Source organism: Moschus berezovskii, chromosome 7 (genome assembly GCF_049115385.1).
Source record: "Moschus berezovskii isolate FMDL1 chromosome 7, NW_MosBer_1.0, whole genome shotgun sequence".
In the NCBI taxonomy this organism is placed as follows: Eukaryota; Metazoa; Chordata; class Mammalia; order Artiodactyla; family Moschidae; genus Moschus; species Moschus berezovskii.
The window spans coordinates 62,908,107-62,929,303 of record NC_142466.1 but is presented as its reverse complement, the minus strand read 5'-3'; the positions used below and the strand labels follow the sequence as shown (position 1 = coordinate 62,929,303).

Below are 21,197 nucleotides of genomic sequence, written 5' to 3'. Positions count from 1 at the left end.
GAATTCCTTAAGATTTGGACAACTTAAACCAAAGAACAATTACACAAACGTACATATATTCTTTTTGTCACTGGCAGAGGAGGAGAATCCAACAGATAATGCCAGAGAACAGAACACAGTGAAGAGGAAGCACTGGCTGCCTCCCTGTCCCAACACTGGGTGAACTAGTCCCAACAAAAGGACGTCTTATTGATGGTACCCAGGGTGCTCTGGGCCAAAATGGAGACCAAACACAAAGACACAGCTTAGCAGAACCATTCAAATACAGTTCAGTACAATTTCCATTATCATATCATAGAAATGCACTGTCCCAGAGGGTATTTTAACTTCCTAATAAATATAGCTTCTGTCTGTCTTTGCCCAAGTTTTATAAACATCTTTATGGCCTTAGTACATATTCCAAATCCTTTACTTGCCAGGAAGGCAAATCCTTTGACAGTTATCCACCTCATGCATTGTGGGAAGTCTTGCCAGTTGGTGCTTTTAGACACTCCCAGAGACCTATTCAGAGGGACCTTTCTCCAAAGGCCACCCACCTCCACTGACCATCTGTGCAATGAAAACACATTCTGTAGCCTTTCAGTCAATACGCAAGGAGAGAAGCCTTCACTGTGAGGCATTTTAAGGGAGGGGGGGAGGAATATGCATAGAGGCCTCAGCCAAGAAGACCTTATATTTTGGTTTATGATAGGGAAAATACGGGAAAATACATGCACAAATGAAGCCTGAGGAAGACCAAATGCAAAATAAAATCATTGAGCAGAAGGACAGTGGCTTCTCCGACACTCAATCATTTTCAGTCACACTATGTTGTCCAGTAACCTGCACTGATAATTCCTCATGAATAAAATGCCAGCATTATCATCTGCAGCTATGCTGTTGACATGCTTTTGCTATTTCACTAAAAATACCATTAATTTTCTGGCTTCACAACAGCTGAACTACTCCCCATTTGAATATACAAAAGAGTATTTTGTTTAAACCAAATTAAAAGCGTTCCAGTAAATGACTTCCATTCTGCTAGCTATACTATTTTAGCATATACTGTTTTTCTTAATCCTCCCTACCTCCACGTCATGCCTGTCATCTCCCAAACCCAAAATACTTCCATTATTAAAAATATATATATTTTAAGCTGGGGAGGGGCAATCCAGAAATGATTTGTTACAGCATTCCTGGCCAGCAACACACCTGAAGGGTGTAAGTACAGTGTGGCTTTTTTAAGGTTATAAGACACGGTGGCCTTCTTAATTCTCTCACCTCTGTAAGCCAAGGTACATAAACAGCAAGCTAGTTTCCAGGTACCTGAAAAGAAAACAGTTCTAGACACACACACACACGCACAGACACGACCTTCCACTTCCCATCTAGATAAGTTCCGACATCCCCTATTTAAGTCAGAATGAAAACCACTACTCCTGCCAAGCCCTCCTGGCATCTCACCACTTTATTTGTTCCCATTTGTATCTAATGCTTTTGTCAACAGTTCAACAAAAGTCAAAGCAAACAACCCACTGCAAACACTGGGGGTAACAGCAACAAGCAGGAATTCTTCACAATTATCCAGCCCAGCTGCTCCGAGCTCCTCCGGGCTGCTTTCATTTACAACAATGTCAACAAAAGGCTGAAACCCAATAACTAGATGGGTCAATACGGCCACTGTATACCCTCTGGAGGAGGAAAAGCTGCACTCCTCCTTCTCTGCTTCAGCAAACATGTAGAATAATTCAGTCAGATGGACAAGTGCTTGTCTAATCATTTGTTATGTGAATTATTCAACGACTTGCCCCGTAAACTACTGAACAGGGCTCTTCAAATATTTCTGTGGCACTTCCAGCTGTCCAACCACGGAAGCACATGAAAGGGACAGGAGCAGATGAAAACAGAAATCATGACCCGAGTTGGCTCCAAGTGATAATCTTTAGTCTAAGAAAGCAGAGTCTTTACAACTAATCCTTTTAGGGCTAACCTTGCTGGGCACTGTCACTACAGTTCCATGCTTCCCTGTGGCCCAGACTGGGGGTGGGGCCCAGTGAAAAACCATTCAGGGCAACCCATGACCCTGGTGCTCCACTATCTTTTACCTCACTCAGCTTTAAGTTTCCCCCTGCCTTTCACAAGCACTGTGAACAGGTACAATATACCTGATGACTTTTAATGAAGTACTTTTAAAGCCTCGCTAGGCATGTTCTGCATGTGTGTGTGCTCAGTTGCGTCTGGCTCTTTGTGATCCCATGGACTGTAGCCCACCACCACAAATTCTCTGTCCATGGAATTTTCCAGGCGAGAATACTGGAGTGGGTTGCCGTTTCCACCTACAAAGCGAAGTTTAAAAGTACCTTTTGTGGAGATGATATTTAACAATGTCAATTCTCTGGCCTAATTTTGAATAAAATGTCGATGTTTATTTAACAAAGAATTATTCTGAGATTTAACAGTTTCAAATCCTCACTTCTCTTTCTTTTCTCTTAAATGTATGGCTTGTGAAATCACATCCCAACCAAAGAGCTCAATAAGAGGGGACTAACCTAGGGTCTGGGCACTCATTCAGTTCTCTCTTAGGAACAAGAGGACATGCCCACCCACACCCTCTGCCTACCTCGCTCTAAACCAAGAGCTGGGTATCAGGACCCTGAAATTTCCTGCCCGAAGGCCCACGTCTAAGGAGACTCCAAGAAAAAGACTTAGTGTGGGCACACCCAGACCAAAGGGGTGCCACTGGGGTGTAAGGAAGCTTTGACATGAGAGTTGGGGCATCAACAAGAAAATATGTGAAGGCCCACGTTGTCTGGCAATGAACTCCTAAGGGAGCCTGAGAACTGTGAATTCAAACCTGGCCTTTCAGATGATTATGAAGGTATATTTATTAACTGAATTTATAACTTTAAAATACTGAAACATACGATTTGAGGGACTCTATTTGTAATCTTTACCAGATCCTACAAAGGCTAGGGGTTGGCCTAACAGGAAAGTATCATGAACAATTTTGGGAACCCCATCTTTTGAGATTGTCCCATCACCAAACATTCCACTGCAATACTGTGTGTGTATAAGAAAATCGTGTGAGAAATGTTTCCCTTAAGTACCATTTATTTTTATAGACCCATATATCTACAACAGTAATGAAAGTATGATTTTATTTCTATTAATACTTTAAAAACATAAGAATTAAAAAGTTAAAAATAAAATTCAAGGATTATTCCTGATTGCTGGACCAGTCTATACAGTAAGAATAAAATATCAGGATGCTGGAAATCTTTTCCCTTGTATATTATTTGTGTTCTCTTTCCTCTTCCAGCCTTCCACATCCAGATTACAAAATTACTGCTTTTAACACACTTAACATCTGTCAAACACAGATGAAGGAAACAGTAGAGATTCAAACTCATTCAAACTCATTTCCTCTCCTCACTATAGCTAGCTTACCCACTGCCATTTACTGCTGTGGAATGTTCACTTCTTATACCAGGAGTATCCAACAATTCTTAGTTTGGGGCATAAAGAATTGTGCTTTCAAAAACAAATACTTGTCCAGGGCATGAATTCTACTCCCTCCTAAAGGTCTTTCATATTTCCTGTAACTGTTGTATTTCAGAAGCTGCCTTCAAGTAACAATTACAAAGTTGATAAACTTTTAAAAAGACTCTTGAAAGAAGAAAATTCCATCTGAATGTAAAAGAGGCTATTTACTGGAAACAGCAACAGAAAACTTTTTTTTTTTAAATCAGAGAAACTACTGGAAAAACAAATGAGTGGAATTCAAACATCCAGAAAAGTCTGATGATAATATTTTAGTTCTATGGTCCAATTGTTTCACTGATTCCTACAAAACAGTATCTGAATAAAAGTAAAAGGCACCATCAATATGGGAAGCCTAGAGAAATTTCGGACACGACTGAGCGACTGAACTGAACTGAAGAGAACTTTGCCACTGGCACTGCCCTTGGTATTTGCTAAAGGTTCCCTTTTTGCATGTATTTGCACACTAGCCCTGGCAGCTTCCTCAGAAGATTGCCTTTAGAAGCTAGTTCTTCAAACAGTACAAACTAGTTCTATACGTACATTTTAAGGGAATTTGGAACTAACTGGAAGCTCAAAGAAACGAAGGGCAATGATTCATTAATGCATTTTATTCTACTCAGAAGGCAGCATATCTCAAGTTGCATACTTTAGCAGGAAAACAACTTGAGGGGCGGGACTACCTAATTTTATTGTGCATCCCAATGACCCACTGCAGGCCTATTTGCCCTCCAGCTGCCAAACTGACACCTACTAACTAACTTTAAATAATTTAGAAGGCACTGCTCAATTTTCAAGTTCATCTGTCAAGACCAACAGGTTGCGAAGTCAGAAACCATTAAAATAATAATCTGTTTAACTGTCTAACAGGAAATCAGGAAAATCTCTCAGCTACAGAGGTACAGTTGTGCCTTTTTAATAGCCAAAGGAAAACATACAAATTGACAAGGAGTTCTTCCTCCATATATGCCCCTCAATATTAATGACCATCAAGCAAATCAAATGGACTAGCACGAAGCAGAGTTTTGTCTTACGACATTTATGAACAAAATTTCTCACTCCACGTGTTATACATAACAGACCACAGCCAGCATGAGACATTTTATAGTAATAGTCTTCCTTCATCCCCAGGACCCTAAGGGAGAATGGAGGCTGAGAAAAAAAGGGTAGGAGAAAAATAGGTAGAGAAGGAAACTGAAAATGATGAGGGTGAGCAAAACAGTTTACAAGGGAGCATCTGCCACTGACAGGAGGAAGGGAATACACACAGTCTGTGGAGGGTGCTGGAGTGCGGGCAAGACAATCCTGTGAGGAGCGGGGGAGTAACTGCAACTCAAACAGTACCAAAGCACTGTTCCTGAACGTGTCTCTGTTTAGTCATAGTTTGCTCTCTTCTCCCAAGGACAGAACTGTCACCAGCTCAATTTAAAATTTCTCTAAATAAGGTCAGACTAGGTTACTACAAGATTTTATTATCAAAACAGATTCCAGCCTAAACGTCCAATTCAGGAGTCTCATTCTGACTAGTCCAATATGGTTTGGTTCTAATCCCTGAAGCAGGGACTGGGGCTGGGGCAGGATGTGGAATAACTCAGAGACCTTTCAGGTCCAGATAGCTGTGGTATAAACAGAAGTGATTATTTCAATTTTCTCATAAGATTTTTTTAGGGCAGTCCAATAAACCCAGTAATGCCCAGATTTACTAGGACATTTTTTATTCATTTCCCTATATACCCGAAGGTATAGAGCACTGAGACTGCTGTCAGGCCAAACACCCGCACCGCTTCATGCAACACTGGGCTGCATCTCCCTTCACTCGCCGCTCCACCATCCACTTTGGGGCCAGGCCCTGGGGAATACTCCAGATTACCCCTCCACACACAGTGTCACAGGCACAAGCCCACGTGGGCCAATCAGTGCCAAGAAAAGAACAAACTAAAAAAGATTAATTCACAGATGTTCATGCATTTCACATACACTGTGCCCCATGGTCCGTTGCTAGGGCAACGGGAGACCACCAGTGCGCGCTTTATTGGCTTTATGAAGTGCGTCTCAGGGACTACAGTCCGAGAAATGCTTTATAATAATACTGAAGCTTTTCTGAAGTCTTGTTTTCAGTGTTTATCCACATTTAACCTTCTGAGTATTATTAAGAGCATAGTTATGCACAGCCTTCAACCCCGCCTACCACCACCTCAACTTTCTGTTTAGAAACATTAAAAAGTATCTCCTGGGGGTCTATTCTGGGAAGATTCACGTTAAACTGCTCAACCAATTCCACCAGAAAGGAAAAAAAAAAAAAAGGCCTACAACCATTTAAAAGATCACTATATTAATGCAGTCGACCATATCAACCATTTCTGAACAGTAAAGCTACAAAACCAAAATACACACATGCCCCTTATTTTCTATGCATCAGGAGAAAGCTTTGCTTTTGAATATCAGGGGTCGGTTTTAACCAGATAAAACAGCTGAACCAGTGAGCCTTTATCAAGCTGAAGTCTCTCCCTGTCCTACGGAACTTTCTGTAATGATGGTACTCTCCCACAGCAGTGCTGCCATGGCAGTTACAAGAGCCACACATGGCTGCCAAGGACTTGAAGTGTCACAGTGCAACCAAGGAACTAGATTTTTACATTTTATTTCATTTTAACTGATTTAAATTTAATAGCTTGCTGTGGCTAGTGGCTACCATATTGTACAGCGCACTTTTATTGGCTTACCAGACAACTATGTAGGTTTGGAAAAGTTCATAAAAACACTGTCTCTTCATGCTTTTAGTTTCTGCTTAATTCATAATACAAACTACAAGTAAATGTACACAGAACAGTATTCAGGACTGTGGCTGCCTCTTGCTGTGTGGCTCCAAACAGCCCTCGGTACTCAGCCTCATCAGCCTGGTTCTTTGTCCCACAGGCCCCAGGGATGGAAGAGTGACTTCCCTCCTCCCCCACCCAGGGTGGGAGGTTAAAATCACAAATGTCACAAGTCTCAGAGAAGTAGCACAGATCAAGTGTTAATCTAAAGGGAAGGGGTGGGTGAGAGGGGAGAATACAGGCTGGCGGGGGCGAGGGAGGATCTGGAATGAAGAGGAGAAAAATAAAGCCAGTGAATAGATCAATAGAAGGCAACAGCTTACATTCAGATTCACAGGAGAAAGAACACACCGAGACAATCATTTCCTGGGAAAAGCTCAGGCCTAATGAGAATTTACTCTGCGCCTTTATGTGACAACCAGCCCTTTTGTGGCACGGGCTTTGTGACTGACAGGAACCCAGGGCCCCTTAATAGGATTTCCATATTATTTCCAACACCTGCCCAGAAGTTATTTGTTTACATTGAAGGAGGCAAGATTCTCAAATCAGACATCTGCTTCTAGTTCAGGCATATCTTAGGAAACCATCTAGAAAGCAGCTTTGTTACCATGGTGACATTTTTATTTTCCTCCTTTAGATGGCTCAAAACATTAGCATTTCCAATTTTATTTTGTTGTTCAAAAGGCCAAATGTCGCTCAAGAAAACAGAAGTTTAAAGAAAGATAAATGAATTCTCGAAAATTTCTAAAATAATTAAAATGGCCATGAGAAAGAATAAATAAAAATGAGGTGGTGTTACACTGCCTACTGGCTGCTCTCACTGGGTGGCATCACCAACCTGTTACCCTCCCCTTCTCTTAAATATGAACACTCAGCAACGTGAAAGTACCGATTTGGGAGGGAAAAAAAAAATTCAAGAATCCTTAGGGTGTGACACAATTAAATAAGGAGTCCATTTTCATGAAAAAGAATTCCTCAAGCTCACCCTACAGACATGGTGAGGGACAGGAAAGGGTATGGAATATTAAACAGTGTGAGGGAAGAAAGGTAGACTGCTTGTGAGGAGACTTCAGGCAAGTGTATGTTGCCTCTTTCTCCCTTTCTGGTGAATCAAAACCAACCAGAGGCATCACTGAACTTAGGGACGGGGGGAGGACGAGGCTGAGCCACTGATTACATCTAAACACACAAACAGGAATTAAAATGACTATACTAGTTTTGTTTTGTGTGTGTTTGGCCATACCATGTGGCACTCAGCTTAGTTCCCTGACCAAGGATCAAACCTGTGTCCCCTAAAGTGGAAGCACGGAGTCCTAACCACTGGACCACCAGGGACTCCCCGAAAGTTCTAACAGATGACACTTAAAATGCTTTTTTAAAGTTGTAAAATTTATTACACATAGATATATTTGGACTGGTTCTGAATAAGGAATCTGATAAAATCATATTATTTACTTTGTTCAGTTTTTAGATTCAAAGTAAAACAACTAAGTATTCAACTCTCAGATTTAGTTTTGACTTGCTAGATCTAAGCAGCATTATTTAGTTTTGAAATATGATTTCATTAGTTTCATCTAACAGCAAGTTTATTTAAAAGAATCCAAAACTCTTGCAGCAGGTATTAGTCAGCCCTCAGCAAACTTCCTTTCCTCTTTCATGAAGCTCGAACCATGTCCGAAGGCAGCTGCCACGGTAATTATTAGATATGACTCCTCTTCACGTTCAAAATTAAAACCCTTGTTAGCGGCTGGCCCCCAGGTGCAGAGAATCTTTAACCCAGAAGATATGTGGAGTACTTCAAAGCACCATAAAACAAAATATATAAGTTGCATAGAAGGAAGTGTTGCAGCAGAAATAACTCAAGAAATAGAGAAGTGAGGATATTGAGCGTCTTAGGTAATTTTATGATTTTTCCAGAGTGGGTTACGGTAAGTGTTACTTTATATGAATGTAAAAAAGATGATGAGGCATTCTTTTAAATAATTATTTTGGAAGAATTATATACATTTTGAGAAGCAAATGCTTCTAAAATTCAAATGTCAGTTTAAACAAATAAATATTGAGCCCCCTTAAAATTTAAAAAAGATATGTTGAATAAAAACTTTATGATGCAATATTTTTGCAAGAGATGAAATGCATTCTAATTAAGAAAATTAAGAGACATTAAACTTCGGGATGAAAATGTTTGGCTGGTAACTAAGAGGGTTGATTTATGGAGGAAAAGAATTAAAATGCCTTTGCCAAAAATCATCTGGGGAAGGCAGATCCCACAACCAGTCTGTCCCTGTTAATTAATATTTGTTCTGCCTCAGTGATTGGTGGAGGAGGGTGCAGCTAACACAGCTTCCCTAGTCTCATCACTGATCCATTCATGCTCACCACCTGAGGACCAGCTATGCCCTAAAGATATTTATTCATCTGTTTGACAAACAAACAATTACAACATATTTTCTGGAATTAGGGCACCTGTTACATTTCACAAAGCTTACATGCCTAGAAGCAGGTATCAATTCAATATTGAACAAATTACTGCATCATAATCCTGTAGATAGTACTCAATTCCTGATTACTCTGTGATAAGGTAATCCCAAACAGGAATGTAGCAGAACAAATGTCTCCACAAAGAACTAAAAAAGCAAGCACAATGCTGAAACACTTACTTTAAAATTATCGTCTTATTTTGGAAAATTAAATCCTTGAAAGGTAAACTTTAGAACATTAAACTATTTCCCTACCACTCAATACTCAAAATGAAATATAATTACCACTGTGCTTATCTGGCTAATGGTATGGCCAACTTTATTGTTGAAATACATCCTATGGTATAAGATTTGTATTGTAAAATTCACTTCTGGGACAGGACTGAATAACCTAAGAAAACAGTTACATTTCAAACTCTCGGAAAAAATGCCTAGAGTAGTAAGTAACTGCTTTGAAATCCAGAGAAGTTACGTGACTTGCCCATTGACAAGCTAACCTAGAGAGATCCTAATTCTACCAGTTCGCCAAAAACTTTGTTTGGGTTTTTCCATGTTACAGAAAAGCCCAAATGAACTTTTTGGCCAACCCAATGTTACAATTTCCTTCCTACTCATCCTTGATTTGTCCTCCCACACAGTTCCACAAAGAAGATAAGACTCTTGCCCTTAAGGAGCTGAAAATTTAGTGGCAGAAACCTATTCTCTGTTGGAGCACAGGGCATCTAGGACACTACCCACTTGAAAAAATATTTTTAAAAGTCTATCTTAAGCAATTACATGTATGTTTGGAAAGTGGAGTTAGATTGCAAATACATGATAGTCTGTGTCTGAAAGTAAAAGCATACAAATAGAATCCTATCTACTGATCATCAGTATACATTTCTAAAAATTTTACTCCCTTGATTATTAGTAAACTTCATTGAACTATTTATCACTAACATGTACATGCAAACCTAGACGTCATTCTTCTACCCATTCCCATTCCATATCATAAGAAAGACTGTTCTTGGTGCAATGCAGCAGAAAGTCTTCATGACACCATTGGGAAGTACACAGAGACATTTAGAATATGGGCCACCCTATAGAAAGGCTGGCCCAGGTTCTTCAACAAATTAGTGGCACATAAAAATTTTAAAAGGAAGGAAACTCTTGCAAACCAATTATTTGAAATAATCATAGAAATCTGCTTGTAGGCTAGATATTAGAAGCTATCAAGGAATTATCAAGTGATTGAGGGCATTATGGTTACCAAAAAAATGTCCATTATTTACAGAAAGTGTTCATTTTAAGTCCTGGAGTATACAAGGGTAAAATGCATGCTGGAATTGCCTCCTTTGAGGACAGCTAGAGGTTAAAGCGTCTGCCTCCAATGCGGGAGACCCGGGTTCGATCCCTGGGTCGGGAAGATCCCCTGGAGAAGGAAACGGTAACCCACTCCAGTATTCTTGCCTGGAGAATCCCATGGACGGAGAAGCCTGGTAGGCTACAGTCCACGGGGTCGCAAAGAGTCGGACACGACTGAGCGACGGAACGGAACGGAACGGATGGCTACGTTACCTTGGGCAAGGCCTCAACACCTCTAAACCTTTAATGATATACAAAATAATAAACAAAGCTTTCCTCACCAACTACCTTCACAATGAAATCTGAACTATGAGCTATGCATGCTCAGAGATCAGTGGGGTTGACTGCATAAGCAGGGTTTCACATAATTTTTCAATAGGTTAGAGTGGACAGAGTCCAAGTTACAGCCCTTAATGACACACCCTTTCTCAGATTACTGATGTCTAAGGGAACAGCAGGAGATAACGCAAGCCCCGCTACAGTTAGTTTGTTGGTGGTGTTTGTTTTTTAATTATATCCTCTCTTTATAGTATTTTATGGATTTCAACTTTAGGCCTTTGTCTTTTTACAATGTGTCCTTCTAAAGTCTATGGGCAATTAATTCCACCAAGCTTTCTCAGGAAGGGTAAGATTACACAGGAGCATGGGGAAGGGAAGTGAGTGTTAAAACCCCAACTGCCTGGGTTAAATGGTTATTCCCTCTCCTACTGGCCCATCTTTCCTCCTCAAGTGGCTTCTTCTCTGTTTTCTCCCACAAAGGACACACCTAAGGGTTAAACATATGAAAGGCACACTCTTTCCTGATGGATATTTCTTTGCAACAGTAAAAAGAGGCAGAAGGGAACAAAAACCAGTTCACACAGGTCACACAAGACCCTGGAACAGAACCTTTCACCATTAAGTTTTGATGCATAAAGTGAACCAGCCAACAGAAGTAACCATTCTGTTCTGTTCAGTTGCTCAGTCGTGTCCGACTCTCCGTGATCCCATGAATCACAGCACGCCAGGCCTCCCTGTCCATCACCAACTCCCGGAGTTCACTCAAACTCATGTCCACAGAGTCGGTGTTGCCATCCAGCCATCTCAATTCTCTGTCGTCCCCTTCTCCTCCCGCCCCCAACCTTTCCCAGCATCAGTCTTTTCCAGTGAGTCAACTCGTCACATGAGGTGGCCAAAGTATTGCAGTTTCAGCTTTAGCATCAGTCCTTCCAATGAATACCCAGGATTGATCTCCTTTAGAATGGACTGGTTGGATCTCTGTTAATCCAAGCTAAAAACCCACTTTCACCTGTAACACTCAACTAATGAGGCTAAAGGGCTTTCTTGGCCTGAATCATACACTTCAATTTGAACAAAACAGCCTTAGTCTAATTCTCCATTGATAAACCTTTACTGACAACAGAGAATAACCAGAGAGACAAGAAAAAAAAAAATAAAAAGCAAAGTATGACGCTGGAGTCATCTACACAGAATAAATACCAAAATCTAGCAAAGACAGGAAAAAGAGACATTGCCATAGATACAACTAATACGCAGATCATTATGAAGACCCTTAAACAAAAACAAGGAATCCATTCAGGAGTGGGTAACATAGCAAACAGATCCACAGAAAAACATTTCACTTGAAAAAATCTTTACGTAAATGTTTTTTTAAGTGCACTATTCATACTTACTATACCAGCAAAAATTACAAAAGCTAAATAGTAAGTTCAGGATTGGCGGATTGTGTGAAAACATACTCAAATATTGCATCTGGCATTTTTAAATGTTGCAGTGCTTCTGGAGGTTCATTTGGCAATGTACAAAATCACTAACAACGATCATACTCTGATGATGCATACGGCACGCTGGGAAAGACAATCCAGTGAAATAATAAAAGTAAAACCACGACCACTCAGAGGCGAACAGTGTCACTATGCCACAGTCTACAAAGAAAACACTGCAATTCCTCATGGGCCTGACTGGAGGAGGTTACCGCATGCTGGAGAAAAAAACAAGAATACATAATATGCTTAAGAAGGACTTAAGAAGTAATGAGGTTAGCACAGTAATACCAACTTGGGAGAGGCCATGGAGCTAATCAACAGTTGGTGATAGTGAATTTTGCCATTTATATTCAAGTTGGTCTCGATTTTGGCGGCTATTTTTTGCTAGGAAGTATAGACATTTGGGGGTGTAATAAAACTAATTTCTCAATTTCAGATTCCTACCAAGTTTTAGGCAATCTGGCCTTCACAATTCTGAATCCTTACCCTCACATCAGTCAATGAGGTGGGAACAGAGTGATGTGAGGAACCTAATGATACCTGCTCATGAACTGGGACCTCCAGCAACTAGGAAACTCCTGGAAGCAGATGGGAATGTCTGCTCTGTCACCACTGTGGTGACACCAACTTCTACCCCTCAGCACACAGGAGGGAGGGGCAGAGGAAGGTTTTTATCACCTCAGAAGGTATTTCATTGGTTTCACATGGATCTTTCCAAGAGAAACTCCAGAAGATGCTGAAAAAGTTCCCAGTCAGGAAGGAGAAGCAGGAAGCTCTTTTGTGCTTTCTACCCTTCCAACTAAGAGTGTGAGTGGACCATGGTCTGTATTTGCTGCCATTTTCAGCCTCTAAATCCAGGACTTACAATGGGTACATAAACATGGGTACTGGATGGCCAAGTGACAAGCAGGTGCCTTGGATCCTTCCTATAAAAGCCCAAGAACACACACCATTCTGGTTTCTCCTAACCAAATAAAACGATCCTTGGGCTCCTACAGTGCTTTCTCTTTTAGGTTCATATTTACATTCTCCATCCTTGATGAAAAACGTCAGGTACAAGTCTGCAAATAACAGGCTTATGAATGAACTTGGCTACTGGAGCTATAGAAAACAAGATCAATAAAGCCAACAGCACTCAGTTTAGTAGCCACAGAACCTTCAAGAAAAGAAAAGGAAGAAAAAAAGCCCAACGCTTTAACAAGGGAATTTCTTTCGTTTTTACTTGCCACCTAAAGGTAAAGCACCTTAATTACCTTAATCTTTACAGTAAGTTTATATTTTATAAGCTACTCTGAAATCTGTCCTGTTTAATAATCTGTAACATCAAGAAAACATTTTAAAGTGTCTCTCACAATTAAACCCATCCACAACCTCATATAAATCAGAATTTTGCTACCATATCAAAATGTTACACTGGGACTGTATAACATTGCCCACATCCTCATTACATGCAACACTAATTACTACCAGCAGATTCAGAATTTTCTGCACATTAGAGGCTTTTAGAGAGCTATAAAAAATTTCAGGCACCATTAATTTAAATTTGTATTGAAATTTCCTTTTGACAGATGGCCAAAAATTACTTATTATTTAGAGTACCAGAGCAGCCTGTTTGCACATTAGAAGAGGAAAGGGAAAAATTAAAAGCAAGAAGGAAATTTATGTCACATTCATTACCTGTTAAATGTTAAGGAGCATTATCCTGCATGAATAAATTATTTCATACAAGCCTGACTCCAGCTGCAGGCAACTGGCATGCTCCGGCTGATAAAAACCATCTCCAGTCACATAGCAGACAATCATAAAAAGCCCCTCTTAACCAGGAACCACTTATGTGAGGATGAGGACGACTGATGGAACAAGCAACTAACTGCTTTTCTGAGTGGCACAGAACACATTTATAAAAATTAGTGAACTATTTCACCTAGCAAAGCCACAGGACAGCCCCAAACCTGACACAGCGCAACTTCAATTCAAAAACGGTACCCAACAAAAACATCTATTTATAGCTACCATTCCACAATAAATCAAGGCAAAATCATCCACCTCTATTTCCTTTTGCTTTTCCCCTGGTTTCGAAGCTACACAGATGCTTACTCCCAGACTCATCTTGAATGATTATATATGATTTCAAAATATACCCTACTTTGGCGTGAGCAACTATAAAATGAAACTGACACAAAAGTGTGCACTGGAGTATAAATATTTTCAGTCTTCTGGGAGTGGGGTATGAGAGGAGGCTTCTGTTTAGCTCACTGGCCTGCCCGAAGCTATGTATTTATCATATGAAGGCAGGGAATGGTTATGTCACTGGCCTCAGAATAACTAGGTAGGCTTCCCAATGGCTGCTACCAGCAAATCCTGGTCAATGCCATTTACTTACTACTTCCTAAGTACATATGTGCGGAGAATTTACTACACTCTGATTAAGAAAGCTTTTGAGTTTAGGTATTGATGCTCATACTACACAACAAAGTACACAACTGTAAATGCAAAATTAAATAATTAAAAGTGTGCAGTTCCTATCTGCCAATGTTGACATTTCTATGGGTATGCAGATACCCTTCCAAATTACAAAGATTCTCGAAGGGTAAAATAGATATATTTTATTTTCTATCGTTTAATGGCTTCGGGGAAAAACTCTACTTCCTCTTTATTATTAAAAAAATAAGAAATAAGGAAGCATTCAAAGTGACAGCACAGGTGGTTTCAAGGGAAGATTTTAGTTTCCGTATGCATAACTTCATTAAAAGCTCCAAGAGATGTAACTGCATATGCTCTAAAACATTCAACTACTGTAAAATACAACGAATTGACAGCATCTGTGCTTGAGAACTTCCTCTGCTTTCTAATCTAAACAAAATATAAATGGCACGTGTAACACAATTATCCACAATACAGTAGCATATTTATATTGTGCATGATCCAAAAGTTATCAAGCAATTTCATATTTTACTCATTTCCTGCCACAGTAGCCTGTTTTTCTTGTTTGCTTACTGTATAAATTCAGGTATCCTCAGCACACCCCATTATGGTATTACACAAGCATATCCAAATCATTAGGCCCTAGAATACTTCTCCTCTTTCCCTGTAACTTCTCTGTAAAGACATAGAGGAGGCAGGTAAGACAGATGCAAAACCCAAGGAGAATAACTTGCTATACTGGAAACCAAGAAACAAAACAAACAAACAAACAAAAAACAATTATTTCTGGTGAAGAAAAATGCTCTTAAATGTTTTAATAAAGAGTTTTGTAGGCTGGAACTGTTTCCCAAAATGTGTATCTCCTTATAAATCAATTTTTCCCCATCATTACCTATCTTACAGCCAAAGCTTAAGTCAAGAAAACCAGTTATTCTTTTTCACATGGCAAAGATAAAAAGAGCGACACAAGCCAGATCTTATCATTCAATCTTGGTCTATAAATCTTGATTCTGATAAAGAAATGGGACCAATTTTTCCAAAAATCTCAAATGCACAACTGAAAGAATCTAAAAATGCGGTTCACCACTATTCGGTGAAGCCCACCAAATCATCTTGGTAAATCTCAAAGAATCCACTACTAGATTTATTCAAATTGTTTAGAGCCTGATGGTAAGTCATTCCTTCATCTGTAACTTTTGAGTCCTACCTTGATGGAGTCTCTGTCTATAGGCAAAACAGCAGCAACAAGGGCAGGTCAAAAGAGGAGAAGAAGGCAAAAAAGAAAAGTACCGTTAGTTAACATAAAATCATACACTTGTCAAATTTGATCTCTACTAAATAATAAATGACACAGATGTCAACTTTTCTATAAAGTTAATTAAAATTAATTACTACTTGACCAGATCCACAGAGTACCAAGCTACCTTTGACATGATTTCAGAAACCAAAGCTGGATATTCTCGTTATTTATACTCCTTATTGACTTTTCCACTTAAGTGTTTACAGACATGCCTCAGTTCTGGACCATAGCACTAAGATAACTGTATGACAAACAGTGCAGAGTTTCTAACATCAGAGAAGGGAAATTTATGTTTATGTGATAAAAATCATTTACCAAAGATTATAATTCATGGTAATGGCACTGAAACAAGAAGAGATAAGGGGTTTTAATTATAACCACACCCTTCCAATCAAGAACCACCCATTGTAGGACTAAGTAAATTCCCACAAAGGAATGCTAGCAGAGACTTTTGCTTTTCTGTCATTAAATAATAAAAGCTACTAATAAGCACCATACAAACATATAGTTAGATCACAATGTGTCTGCATTATCATCTATTTCAGTGGAGGGAAGAAACCAAACTAGAAAGAACACAACTTAAAATCATTTACATAAACAACTGTGTTGTTCTTATACACAGAAATGAGTTAATTTCATGCTTCTAAATAGACTGGGTGAGAGAGGTAGTTAAACCAACTTCTCAATTACTAAGACTACCTAAATTATTTTCTTACCTGCAAGATTTTCACTGCATTATACAGACTGACCCGATTTAAAAATAATAATTAGGTCTGTCAAATAATGAAGTGAGCCTTATCAGTAAAACCTTCCCCAAAATGGATTCGGTCAAAATTAGCTAATAATGCCACTCACAATTTTAAACACAGAGACTGAGGCACTTCATTACTGATTTAGACTTGGGGATGCAACAAAGGATCAGAGGCAATAACCAGGAAATGTGTCCCCCTATACCTTTGGGGAGCGTATTAACTCTTGCCAGTCAATAGGGGATCATTGTGCAAAGACCGCTTCCGATCATTAATTTACCTTCCAGGGGAAATCCTTTGTTTAGTCACAGGTAAAATGAAATCCAGAAACAGGACAACAAGGACATCCAGACCGACCCTCAGCAGCAGACAGGTGATACCAGATGGACATTCTGAGAAAATCCCTCACCTCTTTGGTGATCACTGTCATGGTGCTTCTTCTCGTCTTTAATTGGAAGGTGGGACTGGCCTCCTAGGGCACTGGAGAGGGCCAGAAGGCCGGCACTGCTACCGATGGGCGGAATGGCAGGAGGCTGAAGACCCGAAGGGTGTGGGGTCAGAGGCACTGGCAGACCATGTCCATGTGATAGATGCTGGGCCTGGAGTTGCTGCTGCTGTGAGAAACGTGACAAAGATATTGAACTTGTTCCTTGTATCTGAGTTACCCCTCAACAACAAAAGGAGAGGAAAGTGGTGCAAAAAGACCCTGGAAAGCCCAGCACCCATGAAGGAAAGATTTATCCTTTATAAATACATATAAAGGGTCACACATCCCATATATTTCTATCACATATCCCATATATATATATATATATTTTTTTTTTTTTTAAGGGAGGGAGATGAATAATAGAGAAACGCTATCTTTTTTACTTGGATGTGTCAGTTTTGCAATGCACTGTAAATAACATAATTTTTAAACAGTGAACTTATCTAGGTTACTTTTAATAGCTAAAATTAGATTTCTTCAATAAAATGTCTGTATTTTGGTCTCCAAAAACATAGAGCCTCACTATTATACACCTCTAATCAAAACATATATGTGACTGTTAAAGCAGTTATGTTGAAGAAAAAAAAAAGCTGAAAATTGAGAAAATTAGTGTTAAACAGTTCTCCTAGAACCGCTGCACAGCATGCGGCCAGAGTTAATTTGAAAGAGAAAACCTGAATTAACAACCCAGAAAAGGAAACTGGTTGCAGCCACCGTTTTAAGCCCTTTAAGTGTCCTCAGCGGTACTTGAGCAAATTACTAAAGAAAATCTAATGTAGCAAGGCTTGGGTCCTCCTGTAGGCTTGCTCAATAATGCTGAAATAATTGGGCACTCTGCGCACGTTTAGTGATGCTCGAATGAAAAGCTAGAGGCCTGCCCTTGTACTCTTCTCCAGCGGCCGCCTCTGTGTTGTGACAGGTTTATCTGAGTGGGACTGTGATGCATGCACCAGTAACTGTGCTGACAAGAGTTTAAAGTCATTTTTACCAGCACACACTGGCAACACATGGAGAAAGCCCTCAAGAGGCTGGAAGCGGAGTGCTTGACCTCTGCCGAAGCAAAGCGAGGCTTCAGGAACCTCAGTGGGCAGGCCTCCCTGCCTCTTCCGAGGGGGAGGAGTGGGGCTCAGTTAAGTTAAACATGTCCCTCAACAGGAATCCCCTCAACCAAGACTCTGCTTAACAATGTTCTGTGAGAACAAGTGTTGAGAAATTCTCAGCCTAACTTCTGTAGTGATTACATTTTAATTAATACCTTGATAATCACTTTTCAGGCCTATCCTATAATACCTAAACAGTCTTCTCTATAATTTTCTTTCCAAGCAGGACTGCACAAAATAGCTTTCTCAAAAATGTGTGGGGTGGCACCTTCTGCTTTCCTTCACTGGTAAGGATGATCTTAAAAGTACTTCAGCAGAGAAAGTACTGTTTCCTCTCCTCAAATTATCAATAGTTTTACTTCCCTCCTCCTCCCCAGCCCTGTTCTCTCTTCCTGTGTCTGACTATATAAGTCAAAGTATAGCTCTACTTAGTTCTTTTCTCCTATTAACCTACACCTACCTTCTGGCTATTTGTACTTAAAACACAGTCAATGAAATTAAATACTAATTTTTAAGGCCAGTTTACATCCATGAAGTAGCAAATTAGAGCAGTGACACAGACATCCCAACAACCAAGGCCCATGCTCAAGTCCTGCCAACATGTTACCTAACTGGGCAGTTCAAAATAATGCCTGTCTTCGAATGGACAAAATCATGTTCATAATTTTTTATGTACTGTTACTTAGTTGTGACCAAAAAATATGAGCACAAAATATTTTCTAAACATATGGAAAATAGGTCTATGAAGAAACAAGGCCTTTAGGTAAACACATGGCAAATTTACTTGTTCTACTGAAATAGCCAGAAAATTGCTCCAATTCACTTTTTCCTCTAAATCTTCTAATACTTCTTTGTGTGCACAGGATGGGCATGTAGTCACTTTCTATCTCAGATGAAGAGTCCAATCAGCAAACATTTATTAAGAGCCTGCATATCGCCTAGAGAATCCCATGGACAAAGGAGCCTGATGGGCTACAGTCCATGGGCTCACAAAGAGTCGGACAAGACTGAGTGACTAACACTTTCCCTTTCTGTCCTCTTACCACCTTTCCTAGGCTCTAAGCTTTGTGAGAATCTGCATCTTACACACAGCCTAGCTAACTGCAGACACTGAGAGATTCACACACTATCTGAGCAATTAAAAATGTTTATTTCATTATAAGACATTAAAAACAAACAAATCCTAAGTGAAAAGCAATGCCTCAGTGGCCCAAGTGTTTCACTTTTCTTTTTGTCTCAAAGGACCAAAAATAAGTGCTAACAGCTTCATTTTCCCATCCAACCAGAAGTTTCCAAAGGCAAAAAATATATACTCCTAGTCTGCAGCACATGCCATTCACAGTAAAGACTCACCTGTGCTCTATTCCATCTCATCATAGCTCTAACACTGGTCTTCTCTTCTCCACTGTGCCTGTCTTAGCCGAGAGAGGATCCCTTTTGCCTCCCAAGGCTCAGACTCCTCGCCTGCACCTGCCATCTCTTTTCTTCCCTCTCCCTTTGCTGCTCCATCGATTCTCCAACTCTCGGCTGCTGGTTCTGTCACTGATTTTGTTCTTCTGCTTGCAAGCGTAATCTCTAGCATTTTAACACCTATCTAACACTGCAAGGAGATCCAACCAGTCCATTCTAAAGGAGATCAATCCTGGATGTTCATTGGAGGGACTGATGCTAAAGCTGAAACTGCAATACTTTGGCCACTTCATGCGACGAGTTGACTCACTGGAAAAGACTCTGATGCTGGGAAAGGTTGGGGGCGGGAGGAGAAGGGGACGACGGAGAATGAGATGGCTGGATGGCATCACCGACTCTGTGGACATGAGTTTGAGTGTACTCCGGGAGTTGGTGATGGACAGGGAGGCCTGGCGTGCTGTGATTCATGGGGTCGCGGAGAGTCGGACACGACTGAGCGACTGAACTGAACTGAACTGAACACTAAAAGAACTTGAAGTAGCACTTTTTCAGGAGGGGAAAAAAACACTATATTTTAATCACTTTTTGTGTTCTCCACTGCCCCTAACACAATATCTTCCATATAACTAGCACTGAATAAATGTTTATTAAATTTAAATAACCTTCCTTTACTCTCTTCAGCTAGGTCAGTAAGTATATATCCTTGTCTGTGCAGAGTCAAACATCCTTATAAACTAGTGTCAACAACCCCCTCTTGTATACACACACACCCCCCTTACTGATTAATTCCCCATAATCTGGATTTCAGGCCCACCAATCGGAAAAACTGATAACCATTCAGATAGCAATTTTTCAAGGTTCCATAGATGCTTTTCCCTCTGACATATCTACAGCCAGAGCCAGTATATTCTCCTTATGAGACTCTCCCTTACCTGCTTTGGAAACCCTAAAGTGATCACTACAGCCTCTCTTTGTTACCTCTCTGAATGCTGTTAAATTTCCTTCTAGACGTTTCCTTCTGTTCACTATAGAGTCCTAAGCCTTTTGCTGCATTCCTATGCTCCAGTATCCCCGGTATAACTCCTTCCCATACAATTCTACTTGGCAGTCCAGCATTACCTGAAAATGTTTAACAAAACCCATCTCCTAAGTAACTTTCGCTGCCTCAAGTTACCATTCACCACTCATTTGTTTTCCTTTTGTGTTTCTATATCCATCATCCTGGAATCCTGTCAATTCTCAGTCCCACCATATCAGTTAGACCCTCAGCATCCCATACTTTGATTAGTACAAATCTCCACTAGCTCACTTTGACTGCAATGAACCCACACTGCATCATCACTGCCAATACTTTTTTTCTCAATCCATGGCTGCTCCTGTCTCTTAGAGCTACCTCTTCATTACTTATCGAAGTTGTACTCAGCTATCCCGCACAGCTCATGTTTCACCAGTTCAGGAAAGGCCTCTCCAAACACACCTTGTATCTACTATCTCATAGGACTGCCTGTATCATTCACTGGCTCAGGCCGCCTCATAAAGGTACTATTACTCCTCTGTTTATGGAGACAACGACCTTGACTTGCCAACAAGATTGTGACCTTCTGGGGAGAAGACAGCAGCCTCAGAACTCTTAGTACCCTGGCACCTGGCTCACTACTATTTAGTCATATGGCCACATATTTAAAGCTTTGGGTAAATTAATTTTCAACTAAATATAGAGTTCCTACATATACTCTACCTAACTTCCACTAATGCGAAAACGTTTCACATACCTGTAGACTTTATAGAAACTGAAAATTTTT

General features: G+C 40.1%; 1 protein-coding gene across 6 annotated transcripts in view; it reads right to left on the bottom strand.

The window, feature by feature from the left end:
• Positions 1-21,197, bottom strand: part of TLE4 (TLE family member 4, transcriptional corepressor) — a 153,542-nt gene that overhangs the window by 54,927 nt on the left and 77,418 nt on the right. For 4 of the 6 annotated variants that reach the window (XM_055426929.2, XM_055426933.2, XM_055426931.2 and 1 more), the window contains 2 exons: positions 16,808-17,012; positions 15,557-15,573 (listed from right to left, as the gene is read on the bottom strand). In XM_055426929.2, coding sequence (XP_055282904.1) covers positions 15,557-15,573; positions 16,808-17,012 — 222 coding nt within the window. The remainder of the gene's footprint in view (positions 1-15,556; positions 15,574-16,807; positions 17,013-21,197) is intronic. The other 2 variants (XM_055426930.2, XM_055426932.2) reach the window with 1 other exon arrangement.